The 25,810-nt window shown below is 33.3% G+C and overlaps 1 protein-coding gene across 3 annotated transcripts in view; it reads right to left on the reverse strand.

Annotated features, from left to right (window-relative positions):
* LOC149807186 (PHD finger protein 24-like) overlaps positions 1–25,810 on the reverse strand; it is a 63,855-nt gene that overhangs the window by 15,058 nt on the left and 22,987 nt on the right. For 2 of the 3 annotated variants that reach the window (XM_089934968.1, XM_089935092.1), the window contains 4 exons: positions 13,206–13,284; positions 8,946–9,142; positions 3,056–3,192; positions 1,340–1,531 (listed from right to left, as the gene is read on the reverse strand). In XM_089934968.1, the coding sequence (XP_089791094.1) occupies positions 1,340–1,531; positions 3,056–3,192; positions 8,946–9,142; positions 13,206–13,284 (605 nt within the window). The remainder of the gene's footprint in view (positions 1–1,339; positions 1,532–3,055; positions 3,193–8,945; positions 9,143–13,205; positions 13,285–25,810) is intronic. The other variant, XM_089935034.1, reaches the window with a different exon arrangement.

The raw sequence follows: 25,810 nt of genomic DNA on the forward strand, positions 1-25,810 counted from the left end.
CCTCTATGCTACATTAATGTAATGTGGATGATATTTCTTTGGATATTGTACGTTTGGAAATTTTTACATGATTTAAGCACACTGCTAACTAAAATGACTGCTCCCTTGTGTTAAAAAATCAGCCTGAATTAGTCTGAAGTACACTATACATAGCAGCTATTAAAATAGGGAAAATGAATTTTGCCAGACTGGACAATACCAGCTTCTGAAAGTGCTTTGAATGAATTACCAAATATATAAAATGTTAAAAAAAGTTATTGGCTCTTTTTTATACAATTTACCTCTGATGTTCAGGAAGTGAAAATGACCAAGTAGAGCTAGCACATTTTTGAAAGATGCACATCTGAAGTAAGGCCAAGCTGTATACTCTATAAACCCATAGTACACCCATCAATCATACACCAAAATAAAGGGAATTCAAGGTTCTTTGAATTATACCTAAGATATACAAGGTCTTTTTTAAATACCCAGTATAACTAGTGAGGAAAGCCGAAGAAATTCTTTTTCTTTAAAATCCTAACCTACGCAAAATACGAAACTGTAGAGCACCACCAGAAGGCGGCGTTAAAAAACTTTTCCCAGGATCGCAGCCAATCAGTAAAGAAAATACTGCACAATAATTTCATGGGCTTATTTGGACTAATCAGAATCACATAAAGTGATATGTTCAAATGTTATAACATCAAAAATATGAAACTGCACAAACTATAGGCAAAATCTACCGATTATATGATAACATAAGAATACTTTTATTTAAAGGTTGCACGTGCCATGTAATTTTGCATCAGTAATCGAAAATTTAAGAATATCTAAGATATAATGGTAGATATGTTATGACTTAGATTGCTTTATTTTTATTTTTCATAAAGTACACACACACTTATGTATGTATGCACGTATGTATGTATGTATGTATGTATGTATGCATGCATGCATGCATGCATGCATGGATGCATTGATGGATGGATGGATGGATGGATGGATGTATGTATGTATGCATGTATGTATGTATGTATGTATGTATGTATGTATGTATGTATGTATGTATGTATGTATGTGTTTTAGGATTATAAGTTCTTTATGAACTTATTTTCTTTACTTAGGTGTCCATCAAGGATGTCCATCAAAGCAGGTTTCACTCTACTGTGATACACATGATTATATGCGGAAGTTCTTCCAGTGTATACCATCCCTCAAACAAGAAACCAGTCTGTAAACAAACAAACAAACAAACAAAAAACAAAAAAAAACCCCACAAACAAATACAAAAAGTAAATAATAATAATAATAATAATTAGAATAATAATAATCGACATTATTATTACTTTAATGGACTTACTCAGGGTCTATAATTGCTTTCTCTTCTTTTACTTCTACTTTATCTTCTTTTTTATCTTCTTCTTTATATTCTTCTTTATAGTCTTCATCTTTCATTTCCTCATTCTCATCCTCCTCATCCTCCTCCTCATCATTGACGTCAGCCACCGCACTGACTGCTGTATTTTTTCGGCTGCGCATCATTTTAGCCCTACTTACCAACATTTAAAAAAGGAAAAATAATTTCAAGAGTTTTTTTCTTTTTAACATTTTAACACCGCACAAGATATATTCTATCTAACTTTACGAGCAATAACAATAAACCGCACAAGACACCAGAAATTGTAAGTTTGATTCAAGTTTTAAGAACAATAAAAGTAAACAATAGTTACATACAAACGAAAGAAGTCAAGATATGTGAGAAATGCATCCTTCCCTATACGCTCTGTCTCTCTCTCTTCCTCTCACACACACCCGCCCCTAAACACACACATACGACCAAACACTCTCGCACCCAAAGCGCTACAGAGAGAGAGAGAGAGAGAGAGAGAGAGAGAATTTTACTCCAAACTAAGAGATCTTACTCGAAATAGACCCATACAGCATTCAGATTGGGTCGATATATTTTTGAGCAAGATTTAGAGGCGCAAGATGAATGTTTTGTTTTCGATTGTGTCGAACAAACCTTTTGAAGTAAACCAGGTTTTAGGTTAGCCACAAATCGTCTGGCAGTGACACTGGAATTCATGTAATCTATGTTTGGTTTTGCCAACCGTGGAATTAATTGCGGATGGGATGTCTGTAGTTTCATGTATCACACTAATGTTTCAGCAAGTTTGTTTACGAGTACACGGCGAATGTACTAATAATCACCCTAACTACTTTACATATTATTTCGATGACCGCTCAGTAAGGATTCCAACTTTTTCTTCTTGACAACATTGTAGATGATTTCCAAATATTTGTAATTATTCTCCATTTGCAGAGACACATACTTATGTCTTTTGTTTGTTTGTTTGTTTTTAACTGGGATTACAGCTTTGATTCTAATTGTAATATTCAGCTTTAAGATGCAGAGTTATTGTTTCTCTTTTCTTTTCAATTTTTTTAAATTGAAGTCAAAGGCCAACTACTCTTGATTTTACTGTAGTCTTGATAGATTACCATAAGTCAAGAGTTATCTCACATTACTTAGCTTAATGAGCTCACCTTTCCCGTACATACCCCGATTAGGTACCTCTTCAACCTCTTCGCTTGTTTTATTCCATCAAGACTCCAGTCAAGTTAGTCATTACTCCGGTTAGGTAACTCTTGTTTGATTTCAGGATTCCAGTAAAGCCGCTCTGTGTGTGTGTGTGTGTGTGTGTATGTGTGTCAGTTTATAGTGATGTCTAGCACTGGGGCATCATGCCATAGACATGTAGCATCATGTCCCACCCAGTCACATTATCTTGACACCAGGCCAACCAGTCCTAACACTAACCTTCTAATGCTGATTGCCAAGCGAGGTAGCTGCTAGTACCATTTTATAAGTTTTTGGTATGATTAGACCAGGGTTTGAACCCGCGACCTCCCGCATCGGAGACCAGAGCGGTCAGTACCGCCAGTGTCAACCAGACCTTAACTTCCCATACTCCTTAATCTACATATATCTGAGTCACGCACTGCCGTTTCCAGCCGAACTATTCCAGACTTACGTTGTCCTAACGAGACCAAAGATGATTAATTTCAAACTTACTTTTTTCCTATCATGCTTTTCAACTTGATTAACGTCGCTAGATCATCAGGAAGTCCTCTTCCCTTTCCATTATGCAGCTCATACAACATCCTGGCCCTCTGAATTTCTTTCTCAGTCAAATAACTCACTAGACGTTCCTGAGAAACATTAGAGAGTATATATTAAGGATGTACGTGATAAGCAAAAATGAAAGTATTGTAATTTGTTTGAACATGACGTTTACAATCCCTTAAGGAAAGATTTAATTTAAAAACAAAAATTCACCAATAAATACGGCTTCTTCATTTTGGTGCAAGCCCCATACGTTGATTACTATTCTCCATTATTTGTAGATCGAAAACAAATCCATCAGGACACTGAATTTCTGCAATGACTTTGTGTAGTGATTAGCATTATAACACCGTGAAGCACGTGCTAGCATATTAGAATGTGGTCTAAACCTGTGCTTCCCAAAGTGGGCGGTGGGATTACCGGGGGGGGGGCACTAATGCTGAATAATGCTTTTTACGGGGTAAGGTATGGGGCGCTGAGGGTAACCAAGGTGGCGGTGACCGAAAAAGTTTGGGAACCACTGGTCTAGACGTTATATGGTTAGTAGCCTGATACAACCGACCCAAGACAAACAGAGAGAAGAATAAGAAATGAACGCAAATCTTGAAGGTATCTCAATCAAATGGATGAGAATAATATAATCAATGTTGAAGCTGGTGCCGAGATAAGGAGCTACGCTGTCTTAGTTTCTCGCGCAGTTGGATTTCGAAGAGGACATAAAAGCTATACCCATTCGAGTTCAGTCCATTACACAATGATGTAATGGACTTAATTTACTCGTAGACAATGAGGTCATGTTTTGCATTGCAAGTCCATTTAAGTACGTCACACAAAAAAATCTACAAAACTGAAATGACCACGTTAAATGATAAAAAATACATGATCTTTTGAAAATATGTAAACCGAAAATCGGAATGATAAACAGATAAAATAGTGTTATCTACGTAACAGATATCGGTGTTGAGTTATGTACTCTCTCACATATCCAGTACATTTTGTCATACCGTCACTTATTGTTTGACCCTTTTGTCTATGCTATTGTAATAAATTGTTGGTTTGTCTTTCCGATGGTATCGCGGTAGACCGATTTTAAACTTTCATTTGTTGCCTACTCAATCCTAATTCATCCTCTAGATGTTCGACTTGAGTCGTTGAATTCATCAATGTTTCACCCAAAACATCACGTACGTGCTTATGTTTCATTGTACCACAATATAAAATATATCCGGTATTTACGCAGGAAAAGAATATTTTCTTTTTGTTATATACCAGACTTGCGTCTGAATCGAAGGTCTGACGATTATATTCAATCTTCAGTAAACCATTCGCAACACACTTTTTCATAAGTTCACCTCAACTTCAATTGCATTTATGAGCTTATCATACGCCAGTATCAGCGATGTGTTTAGGATGACCTAATCTGATGCAAGAAATGTTTCAATTTTTGACATTAGTCCCAATGTTTGGCCATCAAAAATTCTGGTAACAGAGTTTTATTAGAGTAACAAGAAAGATATGCATGGTCAATAACGTATTTCGTCATAGAGCTGTGCGATATTATTTGTTATCCTTTGCTAGTCATTCATATACAGTAATGATACTAGTTTAAGCAGACATGAAAAAATTTTTGGCATGAAATGAAGTCTGAAAATCTAATATTATAATTGTCCGTCTATGCGGCACATTGTACAACGTATCAATGACTTGTGTAATTTGGCAGATATTTGTTTCATTCAGGAACACTGGTTGATCGATCAGAATTTTGTCGTATCTTTCACCTATACGTGCAGACTTTTATGCCAGTGGTGACTATTTACTCTGGTAAACGGTTAATGGTTGTACGACTCTGCCGTAGTGTCACTGCTGCGTGGAGAAAGACACTGGGGCCATATATGAATGTTCACAGGTTTGATGATTTATTTATTCATACCACATACATTAAAAGTAGCATGGCATTTAAAGTGTTGGTATAAATAGTTTGATATACGAATACTATTGGTATATCAAATTGTGATCCTTCAATGGCGCAATAATACGCATATATAAACATTCTAGCGAACGTCTCAGTTGATTAAAGATCAAAGATGAAGTTTCACTCATTAATCATTAGTGACGTATGAAAATAACAATAAAAAGTATTCATAAATCCTCGTTTTCTAAACGAAGTTAATAAGGTACACATTTTCATCACAATCCTTTCTGATTTCTGTTCCCCCTCCCCTCTCATGCATAACGGACAATCTAGGCAGAAATGTGGAGTGAGAGAGAAAAGGAATTTGGGCTGAATTAATACCTTGAAACAGAAATTACACCAAGTAACCTACAAGAATATGGTTCGTCGTAATGATACATATGCACTTTCTTGGGATTTATCTACAGTGTTTATCAATTATGCAAAGGTGCAGTGAACAGCCACAAAAGGCATAGAACTATATTTTGTAGCGGACACACTCGGGGATGTGAGGAGTTCATTCTCTATGTCCATATACAGCTGCCTGTAGTAAATCTAAACTCCGTTCAAAGGGCAAATATATGTATTTGTATGTGATATAAATAAAATATATGTACAGTATGTAAGCTGTATCAATGATATACCATTCGTTGTATACATTTTTTCATTAAGAGGAAAAACGTCAAGCCTCGTTTCCTTTTCAAGAAATATTTATACATCTCGTGGTATATCATTGATAAGTCATTTCTGCAAACATTGGATCACGTGTTTTTTTCTCTGTGGTTAAACATCCATTTTGTATCAAGAAAAAACGATCGTACTTTAACTAAGGAAAGTGAAATTCATAAAATGTACAAAAATATCCCACATTTCGACTAAAATGCATATAAAAATGTGATTTCTAAATATCAACATGAAGACCTACTCCATGAGCTTCGTGAACCTGTAACCCAGAAAATTATATGTGCAATGTATATTTTAGAATCATACAAATATATACATTATATAAAAGATGGAAATGTATACCGAAAAACAATTCTGCATCTTAATCCAAGTTCCAGTTTTGCACGAAGTTGTCCCACACGTACAAAATCGTCTGCTACCCAAATGTCAACTTGCCGCTAGAACGGGATTCTCAAGAAATTCCCAGGCGTATAATCTGTTTCTAAATTATTTAGTAATTTTTCCCCATAAACAAGACATTGTAAACGCATTATATCCTATTCATTGTTGTTTCTTTTCCACATATTAGCTTACTTTTTTAATAAAATGTTAACTTTACTATTTTTTCATAAGATTGGTTTAGTTTGCCATTTAATGGCATTGTTACGTTGAATTTTGAAACACTAGCTAGAAACCTAATTAATCGACTGAACTGCTGACAAAAACAGTCCAAAGTAATGTATTTCATTCTATAGCCCAATGGATAAAGATTACATTTTTTCAGAATAGGCCGACATATCGCGGGTTATGAAAACACGGGGGTGGTATCCTGTGCGTCCAAAATTAATATCATTTTGAACAGAATATTCTGATGACAATTGCCTCTTTTCAAATGGTAAGCATTGCAGGATTTTATTGTTGTCCATTGGTTGAATTTGGTAAGCGTTTTGTTTTAATATTAGAGACGGAAAACTTATATATATATATATATATATATATATATATATATATATATATATATATATATATATATATATATATATATATATATATATGTGTGTGTGTGTGTGTGTGTGTGTGTGTGTGTGTGTGTGTGTGATTAGGCACTGAAGATACGCAGAATTTGTTTACATAATTAAGCCTTAGGTAGAATAAGAAATTGAGCAAATAACGAAAAGGTTGCTGGTATTGTATGGGAAAATTCGAACGTGCAGTATTTCCATCCCAAAAACTCGTTCATATTTTCCCATAGAAATGCAGTAACCTATAAATCTTAATCAGGTTATCCTGTATTAATAATCTAATTCAGCCATTTTGGTTCTGTAGACTGTCTATAGTTTAGACCGTGTATGTCTCTTATGTACTGAGGTTTTGTTTTGTGAATTTTGATACTCAGGAGCAGCTCAGCAAAATGTGCAATTTTCAGCTAAAGTTGTTTTAATATTTTTAAATTTGAGTAATTGTGGCTATATTTCATGACAGATCGGCATCATCTGTGCAGATTTGAATGGCCATCAACCATCTGTGCAGATTTGAATGGCCATCAACCATCTGTGCAGATTTGAATGGCCATCAACCATTTGTGCAGATTTGAATGGCCATCAACCATTTGTGCAGATTTGAATGGCCATCAACCATCTGTGCAGATTTGAATGGCCATCAACCAAAGTTCGCTTTCGGTGTTGAGTGCTCTTAGAGCTGGAAAGTTATTTCTGTATTTAGTAACATTAGGTACATTTAAAGGCGATTCAGCATCAGTAACATGAATTTGATTGGCGCTTCCTGTCAAATTTGGTTAATTCATTTGAGTATTTTTTAGAGGATGTCATTTACGGACTTTTCAGCTGTAGTTTTATTAACGGTGATCATACAGAATGACAAATCATTATATTTTAAAACCCATATATGGATGCTTTGTGTACAATTTTCGCAAATTCTCTTGAAGGACGTTTAAGAAATAGCTTAAATGCTATTTTAATAAGTGTGGTCATATGAGAGTAGACATGAATTTTTGTTAAAGAACTTAATACCACAGTAGTTTGCCACATGCGGTTAACTTCTGTTCATTATTATTTGAAAAGAAGTCATTCAATGTTGTTGTTAGAGTAACGGCAGTCATAAGAGACAGGGAAACAGTATCATTTGTATAAAAAAATTGAAATCCGTTATGCCAAAGAATTTTTGTGAAATTTGATTATATTCTGCTGAGCATGTTTTGAGAAGAAGTTGTTTCATGTTTATTTTTTATCTTTAGTAGCGATGGCCATATTTGATTTTACCTTACTTGAAAACACTCAATACCCTGTAAGTAGTGCTCATTTAATTTGGTCAAATTTGGTCAAAATTCTGTTAAGCAGTTTTTGTGAAGCCGAATAAAAAATTGTTCTAGATTTTATAAACGACGGCTGTATTTTATAGTGGATTGGCATCATTTGTAAAAGTTTTAACGTCTGTCGTGTCAGAATGCTTTCTTTTAAATTTGGTCCCATTCTGTTGGGTTGTTTGTTTAGAAGAAGTCGTAAGAAAAACTTTTGCTTTGGTTTTTAAACTTTTAGTACCGGCAACCAGATTTAATGGCGAATCAGTGTCAGGCCTTAATGCTCGAATGCTTGTCCCATATGATCAAATTCTGTTGAACATTGTTGGCGAAGAACTCATTTTGAGATTTTCTCCTTTTCGTAACGGTGAAATGTATTCTGTGACTTTTGAGAATAGCAAAAAATAGCAAATGTTGACGAACGACTGACGACACAGAGGAACGCAAAGTTATAACAGAAAGTTACTCGACCTACGGTCTGCTGAGTTGAAAAGATATAAACTAATGAAAGCTTTTAGATAGAGGTGCTGCTAATGCTGTAGACGTAGGAGTGGGTATGATGCCTCTCTCTCTGCCTTTACTATTAGCAAAAGTCCCGAGAAGCGAAATAAAATGCATCTCTACAACATAACTGTAAATGCACGATTAAAAAAAAATACAATTATTGAGTCTTTGGTTTAATAGTTCTAAAGTGTTTAAACGTCTTTGGTTTAATAGTTCTAAAGTGTTTAAACGTGTGCATTGGCTTCACATGAAAACAAAACTAAACAAAGCGTGTAATATCTAGGATAGATTTATTTTGTTATGCCATTTATCGACTTTTGGTGGACTTTATAATGGTTCAGAGGTAAAAGGTTTCGAGGTAGAAAAGGAATTAGTTTGAAGAAAGTTTAAACGGTGTCACTGACTTTTTCTCGTTTGGCGAGGATAATTTTCGCCTCGTGGTTGATAAACTCCCAGCCGTCCAGCGTTCCATCACCATCCAAGTCCATGTGTCTGAAAATCATTCGGAACACGTGTTCATCCTCTGGATATAGTTCCTCTCCTTCTTCGTCTGCCATACGGTACTTGAACTTAAGGTACTCAGCAAACGTCACCACTTTGTCTGTAATGGATGAGAGGAATTTTTTTCTTTAAACAAGGTTTATGATCATGCAAATAGTAATGTCTATCTGTGACTTGTAAAGTCCTGGGATGTTTTATAGAAATATTTATATGAACTATTATTTAGTTTCAAAATGAATTGATTCCTTTTCATACTTGAGTATGTTTTGTCAAAGGAACAAAACTCACACGTCACTGTGTGAAAATTCATGTAAGCTCATCTCAAAGTACAAAAAATTAACAAGTTTATATTATGAGAAACCTGTATTGTACTCAGCATCTCTAACCACTTCAACCTGTAAAATTCTAAAACAAAACAAGGTCGTCGTCGTTAACAACAAACGTAACAAAATTCGGATTTTATTTGAAATTAAATCTTCAGTTCTCTTAATGCCTTCTGGAAGAAGAAAAAAGTAGCATGAATGGTGTTCCGCGTTAGCGTCCTAAAGAAATGTGCGGTATGGAGAAGGCAGACGAATTCCACTGCGGAACCTCTGGTAATCAATCGTACAGATTCATCCCTATATTCATCCACACTTAAAATTGTTAAGTGTGCAATGGTAGTCAATTTCCTTTTTTTCCCCAAACTTTTGTTAAAAGAACAAAACTGTTAAAATTTTACCTGCAAATTTTTTGACAAGATTCCGTTGTTTACAAATAAAAAATTCTGATCCCAAAGTTATAAAACAAAATGATGAAATAATAAAGGTAAGGTGAAATCTCTTCCATTTCTGCATCTATAATTTTGAGCTCATTTGCATACACAGTGCTTGACACCGAACTATTAGCCAATGCAATCGTAAGTTGAACTGCGTTGAACTTGATTTTTACTTTGTCAGCTGGATATTATCCAAAGTTAGAAACATAGTTTCTACTCTAGCATAATTTCCCAGATGCAAATGAAGAGTTTTTCCATTTATTATTATTATTATTATTATTATTATTATTATTATTTTCGTGGCCATGAGTGGTGGGAGATAGCAACAACTTCAACGACAAATAATTACTTAAACGTTTTATATTAGTCAAAAAATTAATCTACTTTAAATTTCTTCTGAATAATTCAAGTTAAATTCCGGAATGTTCAAGGATTATAAGTAAAGAATAAAAATTAATACCATATGAATACTTAATGATTCAGTTATGATTTCTAGTCGATATTTGGACTCCGGAATTAAATTTTATCCTTATTTATCTATCGTTATGCCGACTGCGCTTCTATCTGCTGCTGATCAAGTCACATGATCTCAGCATCGACGCTTATCCGTCTGTAGGCTAGCAAATCTACTGCATATTTTTAATAGAAAATGACATTACAATTTCAGAATTAAGACAGGGCATAACTGTCCTTCCAATGTTAGCAGAATAGTTACAAAGTAATTTTGTTCTTGGTACATGCATACATGGATTAAGTGGAAAATAAATAATAGGAAAAGTGAAGTTGGATCCAAACAGAAAGAGTGTAGAAGTCCACTGACGATGCAGAGGGTCGTAATGCGGCACTAAATAGTCAGTAAAAAATACACTACTTTGCACATACATGGCATTCAACACGTTCTTCAAAGTAAAGAACGTACAAAACTATAAATAACCTAAATTTCAACTTCATATGGTCAAAATATAATACAAGAAACTCAGGCGAAGCACATACTGCCATATCTCACATAACGTCTTTAATCTGACAATTCCAGACAGACAGAAGTCTCCAATTTGCTGACTGTTAACTGTATTACCCACTCTGGCCTTAAAAAGATCCTATATTTTAAGAAAGGCAATATAATATATTTTTATATGTAGTGTAAGAATAGCTAAAAGTTCCACTATAGAAAGAAACCGGTATGATATCATAGTTACGTGAGCTTTCTTCCAGTTGTTGAAATCCAGATCCCGTACAGGTGTTGCAGTCGAACGATTTTTGACCAAACACGTTGTAGAATCAATAAGGACATCTTCTGCCTTTTTCGTCAAGTTAATAATAAAACTTCAGATGTAATTCAGAACCATTTAGAACAATATTTGCAACTATTCTTGTTCACACGCTTAATATGGCAGTGGAAGAAGACAGTCTCAATCGGAACATTCCCGGACTTTTCTGTCGCAACATACATTGCCGGAGGCAAATCATCCAAAATCCACCAATATGTATTCCTACAATTAGATGTGTGCTATATTACCTGTTAATGATTCGGTCAATTTAGTTGTACCTGTCCCGAACAGTGAGGATGTCAATGATAGCATGCAATCGGATTGTAGTGACTTAAGTGTAATCAATCTTCGGAAGTCAGAAATATTGAATAATATGGACCAGAATGTTCACATTGAAAACCATAAGACAATAATGGAATAAAACTCTATTATGTGAATATGAATACTTGTTTCCAGATGTTTCAACACAAATATTGTATTGACACAATGACATTGAAATTGTAGATCTACACATGTGAAACAATATCATTACAAGATGAATCCGCATAAACAGGAATGTTTGAAAAAAGAAATTTGCTGGCGAATGATTTCATAGAACCAATTAAAAGTAACCGGAGTACATCGTGTATTGCTGAAACTTGATAATACTTTCTGCATGTGCATCGACTAAAGGAAAGTGAAGTGACACCAAAACAGAATCGTTTCGAATGACAAGAATCTATGACTGTGTTGACAACATATACTTGTGGAATACCATGGAACGTATCACGGTATGTTCAAAAACACCGCGGTATACCACGGTACAAATATTGTCATGGTACCCAGATTTATCCACAATCACATCTGATGTTATTGTACCTGACGGAAATGGCCTGACGATTTTCCGATTGATAACGGACAATGAATGGAATCTTTACGATACTTTAGACAATCAGGTTAGGAGTGGGGTGAGATTTTAACAACGAATATAATAAAATATATGTTGATAGTAAGCCTGATCATTATCAAAATTTTATTTTTATGAGAGTACTGGCAGGCGATCAGTTCTCACCTCTTACCATTTTTACCTAAGCGCATACATCTCGCAAACAGTCGCGATGTTTTCATTACAATGCATACATATAAAAGTACATAACAAAAGGAATTTTTTTTTACAAACACCATTATTTCTTTTTAAACGCCATTAAGTTTTGGATAACATACTTGTCATCCGCCCTCTCTACATAGCAAATGCCATATAATACGAATTTTGTTTAACTTAAAATGCGTCCTCCAGTATTGTTCATGTAGTACTGTTGTTAACATTATTTTCCATCCTCATTTCCCACATAGAACCTTGTGAACACAAAGCTTGGGAATGCGCAATGACTGTAAGAAAATTATCATAATTTACAAACATACCCAATATTGTATTGAAAATGAATGAATAAACTAATACTAAACTTAGAAGCAATTTCAAAACGATATATATATATATATATATATATATATATATATATATATATATATATATATATATATATATATATATATATATATATATATATATATATATATATATATATATATTATGGTCATTTAAAAAGTATTTACTGATTTGCTATAATAAATTATTAAAACTCTATAGACCAATAGACCAAGACAAACACAAGTAAATGCTGAAAAAAGAAATATGTCCTGGAATAAGCAGTAAGATAAAGACACAAAACTGCCTTCCAGAACCACGAAGTTGCTCAGCCTAAGTGTACATTTAAACTCAGCTTTTGATTGGCTTACTATAAGCAAACTAATTACCTTCATGTTTTATTTTCACTCGAAGAGTGTTGTTCACTATGAGTATTTGATTCTATCTAATGTAATTACTATGATGGCTTTCTGAGAAGCAATATTTTAGCTGAAGTTCACACTCAAGAAGAGGAGTTTTGTTGACAAGTTGATGACATTCAAACTGGTTCGTTGTGGACAACATCTATAAGCTTGGGTTTTGGGGTTTTATTATTATTATTATTATAAAAATAATACTTTCATATCCAACCCCCAAATTAAGAAAAAAAAAATATCCACAAAAGACGAAATGTTGTGATCCCATTAGCGTCCTTTATATACAAATTTCTTTGTACTATGTTGTTCCATTTTACCTTTGTTAATGTCGCACTTCTGAAACTGTTCCAAAAGATTAGCTCTTTCATTATTGCTCAGCAGCTTGGATAAGTCTGACTGAAACACAAACCAGAAGAAAGAAGCTATAATCATGAAACTAAGCACACAAAAATCAGAAACCTTATTTCGTAATCTCCCAATTATCACATAGTTATAAAATGTTGATACAACTCTATAACTTACAAGACGGTGGTCACAATTTTGATAGTTATCAGCAAAATAAAGTATAGCCAATGGTAAATACCGATCTACACAGGTATGATGGCACACGGGTTGCATACAAAATACAAACAGAAAATTCCCCTGATGAACAGCTGCGCTCGATATGTTCATGCACTCTGTACCACATTCAGACCAACTCGGATATTTCTGTGGGACAAAAATATACATCGGGTGCATGTCAACGCAGTAACTTACAGACAAAAAATCATTCATTTTGTTCGCCGGAAATTTCCTCCCCAAAAAGAAACCTCTATCTATTCGGACCACCTCATCTAAGGATTGACCTTATGATTGATCGAGAAGCTGAGAATGAAAAATAGCTCAATGTAGTCGCACCTTCTCGGGCAATCCTTGTTTCGTAAATAAATGAGGTGGTTCGAACGACAGATAACGAATGATCTCGAAGTTGCGAGTGTCTGTTCCGGTGTAATCGAGATACACGTAGTATACATGTCCGACTGACGTAGTATACATGTCCGACTGAAACTGCTGCGTAGTGTTAATTTAGCGTATATGTCGATCCGATTACCATGTTTCTGGGTCAGTTCATTTTTATATGCATAAATGCTTCTATTTATATGGAACCCATATTTATTTATCTATAATTTAGTCAAATAATATATTTAGAAGGTGCCGAATCAATATTAGATCATAACAGTAGAATATGTAAATTACATTTTACCTAGAACATATAGTCGTTGTTTTTCAGTTTTCTCCTGCGGCCCTCGGCTTCAAGAAAAATATTTTTCAGTGGACCATGGTGTCAAAAAGGTTGGACAGAACTGATATAAAGGATAATAAAGTTCCTTGTCAAATGTTGAATAATTCTCGGGTGTCCATAACCAGGAGAGACACGAGTGAGCGCAAAGTATACGTGATGTTCTTGATCTTAATTACTTAACTACACTAACACGTTTTATTCTATTTATTACACATGTTTTGAGAAGCAAGTATTCGCTGTTCTATTTCACAGTTGAGAAAAGAAAAACGTTATGTATATTGTCTCCATGTTGAACGTTAAAGCGCGTTGTGACGTCATGACGCGTGAATCTAGCTCGCTTTCGGTTTATTACACCGTCCAAATATGCGGCAGTAAAATCAAAGATAAATATCGCAAGTTTTAGGCTATTGTGACATCATAAATGTTAGGTCGAGCCACAAAGAATTACATTTTGTGCAATTTTCAACAAAAGTTTCCAAAATGTTTTAAAATATGGATAACATTCTTTCCTTTGAAGATTGGAAGACATTCATGGTTTTAATTGTCATATATATATTTTACAGGCTTTGCTGACATACTATCAGCAATGACACTAAAACCGCCATAAACATCCTGAAATCCCGAGTTACAAATGTGTTATCCCCGTGCCTCACCATTTATGCAATCGGTGGTAACTTATATATTTTCTTTCTCATGCTAGAACAAGACCCCGGATGTAAAAGGATGCCATTTTCACGTGCCATCATCCCCGATGTTGTTGAAATTACGTTTTAATGTCAAAACTTCTTGATGATGCAGTATTATTGATAGCAACATTAGCAATAGTTTTGCGTCTATTTAAAGAAATAAATAATTTTCAAACTAGGAGTTTGCTTCAAAGGTTAGCAGTCGGATAACTGATGTTATCTAGTCATAAGTTTGAGGTTTGATTATTGATGTTACCCAGTCAAATGTTAGGAGCTGGATTAGAGATGTTACCCAGTCAAGATCTTTGACTATTTTAACTACTTTGATAGAAGTATTGCACTCTGGAAAATGTAAAATGTTAGAGACAGAAAGAAATTGTGTCGGTATCGTCAGTAATCGTCCTACAAGCGAACTACATTGTACGAATGATGTTCATATAAAGATAATGGTGATCATGGGTATTCGATGGATCAGTAGTACGCATATAAAGATAATGGTGATCATGGGTATTCGATGGATAATTAGTACGCATATAAAGATAATGGTGATCATGGGTATTCGATGGATAATTAGTACGCATATAAAGATAATGGTGATCATGGTTATTCGATGGATAATTAGTACGCATATAAAGATAATGGTGATCATGGTTATTCGATGGATAATTAGTACGAATATAAAGATAATGGTGATCATGGTTATTCGATGGATAATTAGTACGAATATAAAGATAATGGTGATCATGGGTATTCGATGGATCACTAGTACGCATATAAAGATAATGGTGATCATGGTTATTCGATGGATCAGTAGTACGCATAGGAATCATTTAATGATGAAATATTTAAATGTTTAGTGTTGTATGTCGGTACAAATTGTAAATTTCAATGCAAAACAAAAATACAGCAAAGGCGTGTATATGAAAACTTGGATGGTATATAAAAGGAAAATGGGAATCACAAAATGGAAGACATGCATAAGACAACTCATTGTACAGAAAAAGAAAATGGGAATCACAGAAAGGAATATATGAATAAGAAAACTCAAACAATGTAGAAAAGGAAATTGGGAATCACAGAAAGGAATATATGAATAAGAAAACTCAAACAATGTAGAAAAGGAAATTGGGAATCACAAAATGGAAGACATGCATAAGACAACTCATTGTACAGAAAAAGAAAATGGGAATCACAGAAAGGAATATATGAATAAGAAAACTTAAACAATGTAGAAAAGGAAATTGGGAATCACAAAATGGAAGACATGCATAAGACAACTCATTGTACAGAAAAAGAAATTGGGAATCACAGAAAGGAATATATGAATAAGAAAACTCAAACAATGTAGAAAAGGAAATTGGGAATCACAGAAAGGAATATATGAATAAGAAAACTCAAACAATGTAGAAAAGGAAATTGGGAATCACAAAATGGAAGACATGCATAAGACAACTCATTGTACAGAAAAAGAAAATGGAATCACAGAAAGGAATATATGAATAAGAAAACTCAAACAATGTAGAAAAGGAAATTGGGAATCACAAAATGGAAGACATGCATAAGACAACTCATTGTACAGAAAAAGAAAATGGGAATCACAGAAAGGAATATATGAATAAGAAAACTCAAACAATGTAGAAAAGGAAATTGGGAATCACAGAAAGGAATATATGAATAAGAAAACTCAAACAATGTAGAAAAGGAAATTGGGAATCACAAAATGGAAGACATGCATAAGACAACTCATTGTACAGAAAAAGAAAATGGGAATCACAGAAAGGAATATATGAATAAGAAAACTCAAACAATGTAGAAAAGGAAATTGGGAATCACAAAATGGAAGACATGCATAAGACAACTCATTGTACAGAAAAAGAAAATGGGAAACACAGAAAGGAATATATGAATAAGAAAACTCAAACAATGTAGAAAAGGAAATTGGGAATCACAGAAAGGAATATATGAATAAGAAAACTCAAACAATGTAGAAAAGGAAATTGGGAATCACAAAATGGAAGACATGCATAAGACAACTCATTGTACAGAAAAAGAAATTGGGAATCACAGAAAGGAATATATGAATAAGAAAACTCAAACAATGTAGAAAAGGAAATTGGGAATCACAAAATGGAAGACATGCATAAGACAACTCATTGTACAGAAAAAGAAAATGGGAATCACAGAAAGGAATATATGAATAAGAAAACTCAAACAATGTAGAAAAGGAAATTGGGAATCACAGAAAGGAATATATGAATAAGAAAACTCAAACAATGTAGAAAAGGAAATTGGGAATCACAAAAAGGAATATATGAATAAGAAAACTCAAACAATGTAGAAAAGGAAATTGGGAATCACAGAAAGGAATATATGAATAAGAAAACTCAAACAATGTAGAAAAGGAAAATGGAAATCACAAAATGGAAGACATATATATGAAACGGAGAGATGAAAACACTAAAAAGAAATCACATAAACGATTAGAAGACAAAAATAAACAAGCAAACCTAAATGCAAGAGAAAATAGTTTATAGCTTATGATTTAGTTGATGTGCAAACATTTTCGGTACTAAAATAATAGACATTGATTACAGCAGTCGGTGCTCATATGTTACTTCATTTGTATCGGAAAATATGAAGAAGGCTTTTTGAGCTATACTGCATGACGTTATGAGTGCAGTATTACTCAAAAAAGCTCATTTCCTATACAAATGTTATTATAACCTTTTTATTATATGCTCATTTTGCTTTTCTTTATACGGCTGCATAATAAAAGGAAAACACTACAAGGAACAAAGCAACTGAATTTAGGCAGGATTCCAAACAAAATCCACATATGTAGATTCAACAATACACAGTAAAAGTATTCATGCGCATATAGCACAGGCCAATGACTTTGGAACTAGCTTTGTTCTACTTAAAATTATAATTTTGAGTCATATTGTAAATCAATAGTCCTTTAAAAAAAATTTACATTTGGTCTGGAATGGGTGGATTTTGTTTATCTGTCGATCCAACTAAATGCTGCTTTTCAAAGTTGTGATGTTCTGGATTTATTAGCTGAGTCAAATCCGTGCGATGAACATGTGACTGGAGAGGCTGGACATTATGCAGCTGCACATGTGTTTCTTTTCTATTGCTGAGTGTTTGGAATTATAAGGTGTGAAAAACTCAGCATTCTGTTTTTCGGTGTGGGACAACTTTTGAACCCATGTAATTCTGATTAGCAGAAATAACTAAGAAAGTATATTTTGAGGAAATTCAAGATGCAAAAGGTACGTATATTTATTGTCATTCTCACTGACAGCTAAAGACGGACTGTTATGCTTTGTAACTTAGATGTTCTTCGTTGGAGGGATCACAACATATTTACATGACCTGTATGAACTGTATCGCTACTACAAATCCAAACATTTTCTTATAAAAGGTAAACGTGGAAACTTTCACAGCAGCTGCTATGTGATAGGCCATTTGGCCAGTGGAAATAAAGCTTATTCATCGTCTTCGCTTATTGGCTCTGAGGCTCTAGGTTTTCTATTTTTAAACGAGTTCTTCGGTTGCATTTTTTGTCTAATTTACTAGGTATCTTAGCGAAATCGACCATTTTTCAGCTTATCATATCTACTTTCAAATAGGACCAAATAACTTGTTTAGTTCATCCAGAGACAAGTCTAATAAATTAAAAGCTCTGGCATTCTGCTACATCAGCGTACAATGTTTGTTTATATTCAAAAGTAGTTCCTAACGGACGATACTATTTTTAGACACACGTCATGCAGTATGAATCAGATCAAAGTATACTAGACTTACTTAAATCATTAATTTTAATTTCAACTATAAAAATAGTTTAATGAACGTAAGACTTAAATGAACAAAACCAAAGAAGGAATAACATCAAATTATGACAAGGAAGAAAGCATTGAATCGAGTATTTGAAAAACAATTCAAAGTACTCGACATTTCAGACAATAATTATACAGTAAACATAAACAACTATAAATCTTAATTGTCAAGATTTAATAGACAGATATCTAAACACACGTTTATTGAATCTGTGGATTTTCGAACCTGCAATTTTTAATTTTTCTGCATCCAATAAATAATTCCGAGTATATTTCTACTGGATATTATTCGTGACTGCTTGATTCTCTTTCCATTAGAAATGTTTGTCATGTTGACTGTGTTTCCCGCAGCATTAATGTACATTACAAGCAATTGCAAAGAGGTAGCACAAACAAGTTGAAAATCAGCATCCAAGATGAAAACAGAAAATGAATACATTTTCATGCGCGTAGTGTATTTTAAGAGATCCTAGCTATATTAGTTTTCATTCATTAGAGAAAACAAAACGATGAAGCGTTCGGTGAATCCATTAATAATAACGTAAACCTCAACGATAACCTTATTACAAATCTAAGTGATCTTGTTGATAACACTAATAAAAAGTTTGTAAAAAGACTAAATGATGCTAAATATGGAAAACCTTGAAATCTTGCAAGATATTAAAACATGAATAGAGCAGGTTGACAACAACATGCCTGCATTTAAACAGTAGTAGTGAGGGCGCATCAAAATTCAATGGGGTGCAGCAACATCTTAAAAATGGCAATAGGAAAATAAAATTGATTTACACACTTTATTGAGACAGGGATTTAATAGTTGCCTTGCAAACCGTAAGAGAAAGATGTGATAAAAACTAAACATTTAGCGTTATTTATAAGAAACTGGTCAAAAGATAAACTCAAAGGCAAATGATTATGAAAATGACATGGATCAAATAAAGACATTTCAGGAAGACAATTACTTTTACAAGATACATTGGAAGATACAAAACAAATGATGGAATCCAACAAACCCATCAATATATTAAAAACTTAATGAGTGATTTTAGCATAATAGTTACTGACTTGAACAACAAGGTAACTTCTATCACTTTTCCACAGTTGCAAAAGAAGAATGATTTGACCGAAATAGCCCCAAAATAACAAAAATGAGAACAAAGTAAATGTGAATTAAAGTATTATCAGATCTCTGTGTAGTTCTTTGTGAATTGAACGTCCCAAGCCAGGAGTATCTAGATACTATTATGACTTGTAGTTCTTTGTGAATTGAACGTCCCAAGCCAGGAGTATCTAGATACTATTATGACTTGTAGTTCTTTGTGAATTGAACGTTCCTAGCCAGGAGTATCTAGATACTATTATGGCTGTAAGAACATTTTCAACGTATCATTGGCATATTACGGCACAAACTGAAATTTGGATTGTGTGTGTGTGTGTGATTTTTTTTTATGTGACTCGTCGGGGTTCGAATGCACGACCTCCCGCATCCGATGAAGATGCACGGACCACTAGATCATCAGAGCGGTTAAATCTGAAATAATTATAGACGTAATTATAGATTTAAATATATTTCATCAACGTTTAATGAACATAAGTTGACGAAGAAGACTATTTTGGAGCGGAACATTACTCCAATAACGAAATCAGGTTTATATTAAATATATTTTAGTCTATTCTTTTGAAACAAATTATCAATTTATTTTTTATTTGGATTATACGTAAATGATCAATGGCTTTGTTATTGAATATATATTTTTAAAAAGAGGAAAACGCATAATCTCCAAAAGTTTAAAACTATCAGATATACTGTTCAGAAGATAATACTATTCCGTTTTTGAGATTAAGCAAGAATATGGATCTGAACATATAACAGTTAAAATTAAACCCGGAAGCAATTGAAAGAATTTTAACCATTAAATAAAATAAAGATAACAGGGCCAGATATGCTCGGTGATCCAATGATTAATAGCCTAGTATTCGGATTCGGGAGGTCGCGGGATCCAAACAATGCCGAGTCGTAACAAATACAAAAATAGTACTAACAGCTGCCTCGCTAGCCGATCAGCTTTAATAAATGAGTGGTAGGATTGGTCGGCCTGATATCAGGATAATGTCAGGATAACGTAACTAGGTGGATATTGGAAAATATTTTTCTTAGGTACAATTTGATTACGTCATATTATATTGCTGTCTCCGTCAAGGACAAATACACAAATATAATTTATTTTTTCACCGACTACTTCACTACAGGGAAAATGACAAATATAATACTTTATTCAAAACGAATGAGTTTTAAAGGATATTTTGACACTATACAAGAAAGACAGAAACTATGAAACTAAACAAACCTAGTCAAACCAGAGATAGGAAAGAGAATGATTACTGTGAAGGGATTGCCCAGCGTAGTTTATCCTCAACAATACAAACTGAGGAAACATTTCATAAAATAAACAATGTATCTATTTGAAGAGTAACAAAATTGCATGGAATTCTGTAATACAATTACAACTGTATATAGCTTGATTTAAGAAGAATATAAATATCATATTGCATGATACAGGCCTTATATTAGCTAATGTTCAAATTTTATAAATCCTCCAATAAACAGAAAAGAAAATGTATATGCTTATAAATTATAAATTTGCTTTGTTTCAGATACTCAAGTAAACATTCGAAACAAAGAAATAAATCTATACTGTTTAACTTATACACATCAAACAAATGAATGCAACATTTTTTGAGATTTTATGTGCTGGTAACTTCGACTATTTTTCAAAAATGCAAACAAACAGTTACAACATTTAGGCCTATAAACTTGTTTACGAGATACTGGATAATTTAAAGGCATTGAAACAAAACAAATGTTGGTCTGAACATGACGATATTTAAGTTGCTTGGCAATTTAGTGCAAATTAGATACACTGATCAGACCACAAGATATAATTTCTTTAGGACCAGATACTTTCTTTGTACGATTCAGCATTTTTTTAAAACCCTCCAACCCAAAAGGTCACCATAAAATAAATCACAATGAATTGTTGCAGAAGAAATGTCTTCATTTATTGACTTTTACAACAAAAGGAATAAAGATACCTTCGTTACAACCGAGAGAATATAAACAGTTTTTGATACCCACGCAAAACGTTTCTCTGGTATTCAACTGATGTATTTGATAGAACCTGATAACAGAACTATATCTAGTAATACAACTGTGGAAAGAAAGGTTTGTATTCAGTTTGATAGAATGTAAATAAAAGTTGACTTTATGTACTAAAAGATCTATAGGAGAAAATGGCTTTGTAGAGACGATATACTTCATTATGATACATTAAATGGTGATAGTATTACTAAATGTTTACAAATGATTTCTTCTGATAGACTACTGTGCCAAGTTAGAGTATGCGAAGAAGAAGGCAGCTAATCTAAACAAGGTTACATCATGATTCTAGAGGAACACCATAACCGACCGCTGCATGGGTTGGAAACGTTCTTGTTCATTTGAGGAACAACAAGTATATTGTCTTCCTTTTAATTAATTGTTTCGTAACATTTGAAGTTATTCTTTCATGTCACTGAAACGCTTATCAATCTATACAAGAACACATAACAAATCTGCGTTTGTAATTACGAGCCTGTCTCGTTTTACTGTTAAAACTAAAATTAAAACTAAAATTCATACATCAACCACTTTGATAACATTAAAACTGCAAATCCTCGATAAATCGTTTTGTTTAATTTAATTTTCTTTTCGTTATTTAAATCAATGAACAATACGTCTTTATGTATAACTGCTCTCCGTGTAAATGAAAGATCTTTCTGGTATTCGCACGACTAGTTTTCTTCAACCCAAATATTTGCTTTAGTTGTTTTTGCCAATCACATAATTAATAATGAGTTTGAAAAAGGCATTGTCAAAGTCATTGGTTGCTTAATGTCTCGGTGCATTGTAATTATGTAATAGATCCTGTTTCACGGAGACAATTGTAAACTCTTCAAATATGTCACACAATATTACAACATGTCTCTTGACGTAGTAAGCATTCATATAATCGAAAGACTTCGATCTGAAATGTTTAGTTAATTCGATTCGACGTAAGATTTTACAAGGGTAGTTGATCAAATAGAATGACCCGATGTGGTATTGTTAGTTCCAAACGTAACTGTTGATAAAGTGTCGGGTTACGATAATTAATGACATATTGTTTTTTTAACGCATTCAAAATCATCGGTACTAACGGATTTTTGGTCCGTTTATACGTTTTTTCATTTATCCTGTAATTGTGATAAATAATTTTCTTGTGGAATTATAATTTTGTTTAGGCGCTAATATGTAGTCTTTGATGTATTGTGACCTCTAAAACAGTCTTGAAAATTCCACACGTTCTTTAATCATCTTCCGACTTCATGAAATTTTCTTTAATGACTTTGATTTCTTTTTGGTTACACATCTAAAGTTTGTAACTGATGTGAACAAAGACATACTCATTCATAATGCATGTAGGAACTTAAGGGATGGCTTTGACCTTGTGCCCCTATGATCTCATCCCTTACTCCTGATTATATTATTAAGAACATATCATTGTCTCTCAGTAATTCCAATTTTAATTTACTTATTTTTAAATTAACATAACTTACTAGTCTCGGTGCATTGTAATTACGTAATAGATCCTGTTTCACGGAGACAATTGTAAACTCTTCAAATATGTCACACAATATTACATATGTTTCTTGACGTAGTAAGCATTCATACAATCGAAAGACTTCGATCTGAAATGTTTAGTTACACATTTTACATACTGGCAAAGCTCATCTGATTCTGGAATAAAATAGCTTTATTCGTGGTAGTTCAGTTTTCTTAAGCTTATTTTTTTTTAATAAAATATTTGCGTTACATGCTTTCAAAATGTTTCTTGGCTTCCATGAATTTGTCATTGCTGAGATTTTTCGCATGCTATTAAAGCGGATGTCGCATTAACTATAAACTATCTAGGAATCTGACTGTTATCTTTACAACTTCTTTACCACACCAAATCTATCAACCGTATAAATCCTTAGTAAAGTACATGCATTTTTCATCAGATTTGCTATTATTGTTACTACTTGATCCGGATCGTTTCTTACCGAAGAGTTGATAAAAATGATGATGATAATAATAATAATAATAATCGCCCGGCACTTCAGAGGAAAAAAGTGATAGGCACTTAGAATGTCTGTAATTCAAATTAGAGTCATCTTACTTACTGGACAAATGTTCGTGATCTCTTACTTTGTTTGTTTTAATTTTGTCTTCAAACGAATTTCTTTTCACAAATAAGACATATGTTAGTGGATTTAAAATCTTTATTTCTGAGCTTTTTTCGTGAAAATTAATGCAGCAGCGTTTGTAAGTCACTGCGCTTGGTAATGATTAACGTGTCTACAGGACTGTCTCTTTCTCTTTCTGTCACTCTGTGTTACGATCCTTTTCACTGTTTCATAGACATTTACAGATACGGTTAGTTCGCTTTTACACTAATTTTATTTCAACGCATGCACTTATACCTTTGTGTAAATTTAACGGATTTGATCAAATGGTACTAGCTCGTTTGTACGAAAGAAAATTGTTGCAAAATTATTTGTGTGTGTGAGAGAGAGAGAGAGAGAGAGAGAGGAGAGTTAAACCAACAGTTTGCATGTACGTGTGTGCATATGTGTTATAGACAGAGAAACAGATAGAAACAGATGTTTAAAGAATCACAGAGTCGTTTTATTTTTATAGAAATCTTTTATCCTTGAAGAATATATGACACTGTTAATATTCAGATGCCGAATTTCGTACTTATGATTTCTAACGTTTGGCATATATTTAGATTACTTTATATAAAATGACCTTGTGCTCTCGGAATAAACTCATTCTACAGCTATTAGCTTATTGTTTTGACACATGATAAAAATCGACAATCATAACTACCTTGTTAACATTGTCATGGAAAATAAATTTAGTGAATCGAACTTATCAAATATTTGTTCTTGTTCTTTGTCGGCAAAAATGTCAAAATGATGGCGTAATAAGTCGAAAAGTCATATGATCGAATAGTATTTAGGTGTATCGGACACAGACGATTGTCATATAAGCATAATCTACTTTCAGTTGCACAACCACTGGCACAATATTACAAACAATTAGTTTAAAAAGCTGTCACTTCGGCAAGGTGTCAAGACAATTAATTAGCCTATTGTCTGCACTATTCATAACCAGAACTGCTAAGTGTACTGGACATTGTAGTACTTCGCACAAGTTCCTAAGCCACTTCTGAACGTTTGTCAACCTGGGATCTGGCAGACACCTGATCTCATTTGACTAAGTTCTGGTTTAATGGGGATCATTTCATGGTAAAATTTAAATCTGGGGCCTGAAATTTGTTTTGGTTTTCAGAATTAAACGATTTCCGTAAATTAAATAACTTAAGGAGATGAAGTTAACGAAGTATGTTGTTCCATGGTCAACTACAAAAAATCATAACCAAGTAACTGGAAAATGCAGGGTTCAAGCACAATTATAAATATCGAAAGTTAATTCTAATATTTATTCATAATTTATCTGGGCAAGTTATTCTCATCTGAAGTACTAAAATAAAATCAGAATGAGAACAGTACCAATTCCAAATAGTGACGAAAAATATATTTCGTTTATTAAAAATTCTATAGCTCATGGGCCAATCAAGTCTAAATTCACAGAAATATTACAACATTCCGAGGAAATTTAAACCAGAGTTTTGAGGGAAAAATATTTTTATATTAATTACCGTATGTCGAATCACTTGAAAGATTTAAGAAAACAAAACAACCACCAATTTTATTACAGACTTTATAGATTAGGAATTAGCGGTATGCGAAAATGTTATGAAACATTATAAACTAAATTTTCTTGATTAATTTCGAAAAAGGTTTTATATTCTGTTTCAAGAAATCTAAAACACACTTTGCCTATCCAGAATTTGTAACATCCAATATATTTATTTTATGGTGTTCTTTTAAGCAAATATATCAACTGTTTAATAAACGGTGTCGCCAGTAGGAAGAGTAGATTAGAAATGATTGTCCTGAATGTTTACCTGTGAATCAGAAATAAA

Source organism: Sinohyriopsis cumingii, chromosome 1 (assembly GCF_028554795.1).
Source record: "Sinohyriopsis cumingii isolate HCF-2022 chromosome 1, ASM2855479v2, whole genome shotgun sequence".
NCBI lineage: Eukaryota > Metazoa > Mollusca > Bivalvia > Unionida > Unionidae > Sinohyriopsis > Sinohyriopsis cumingii.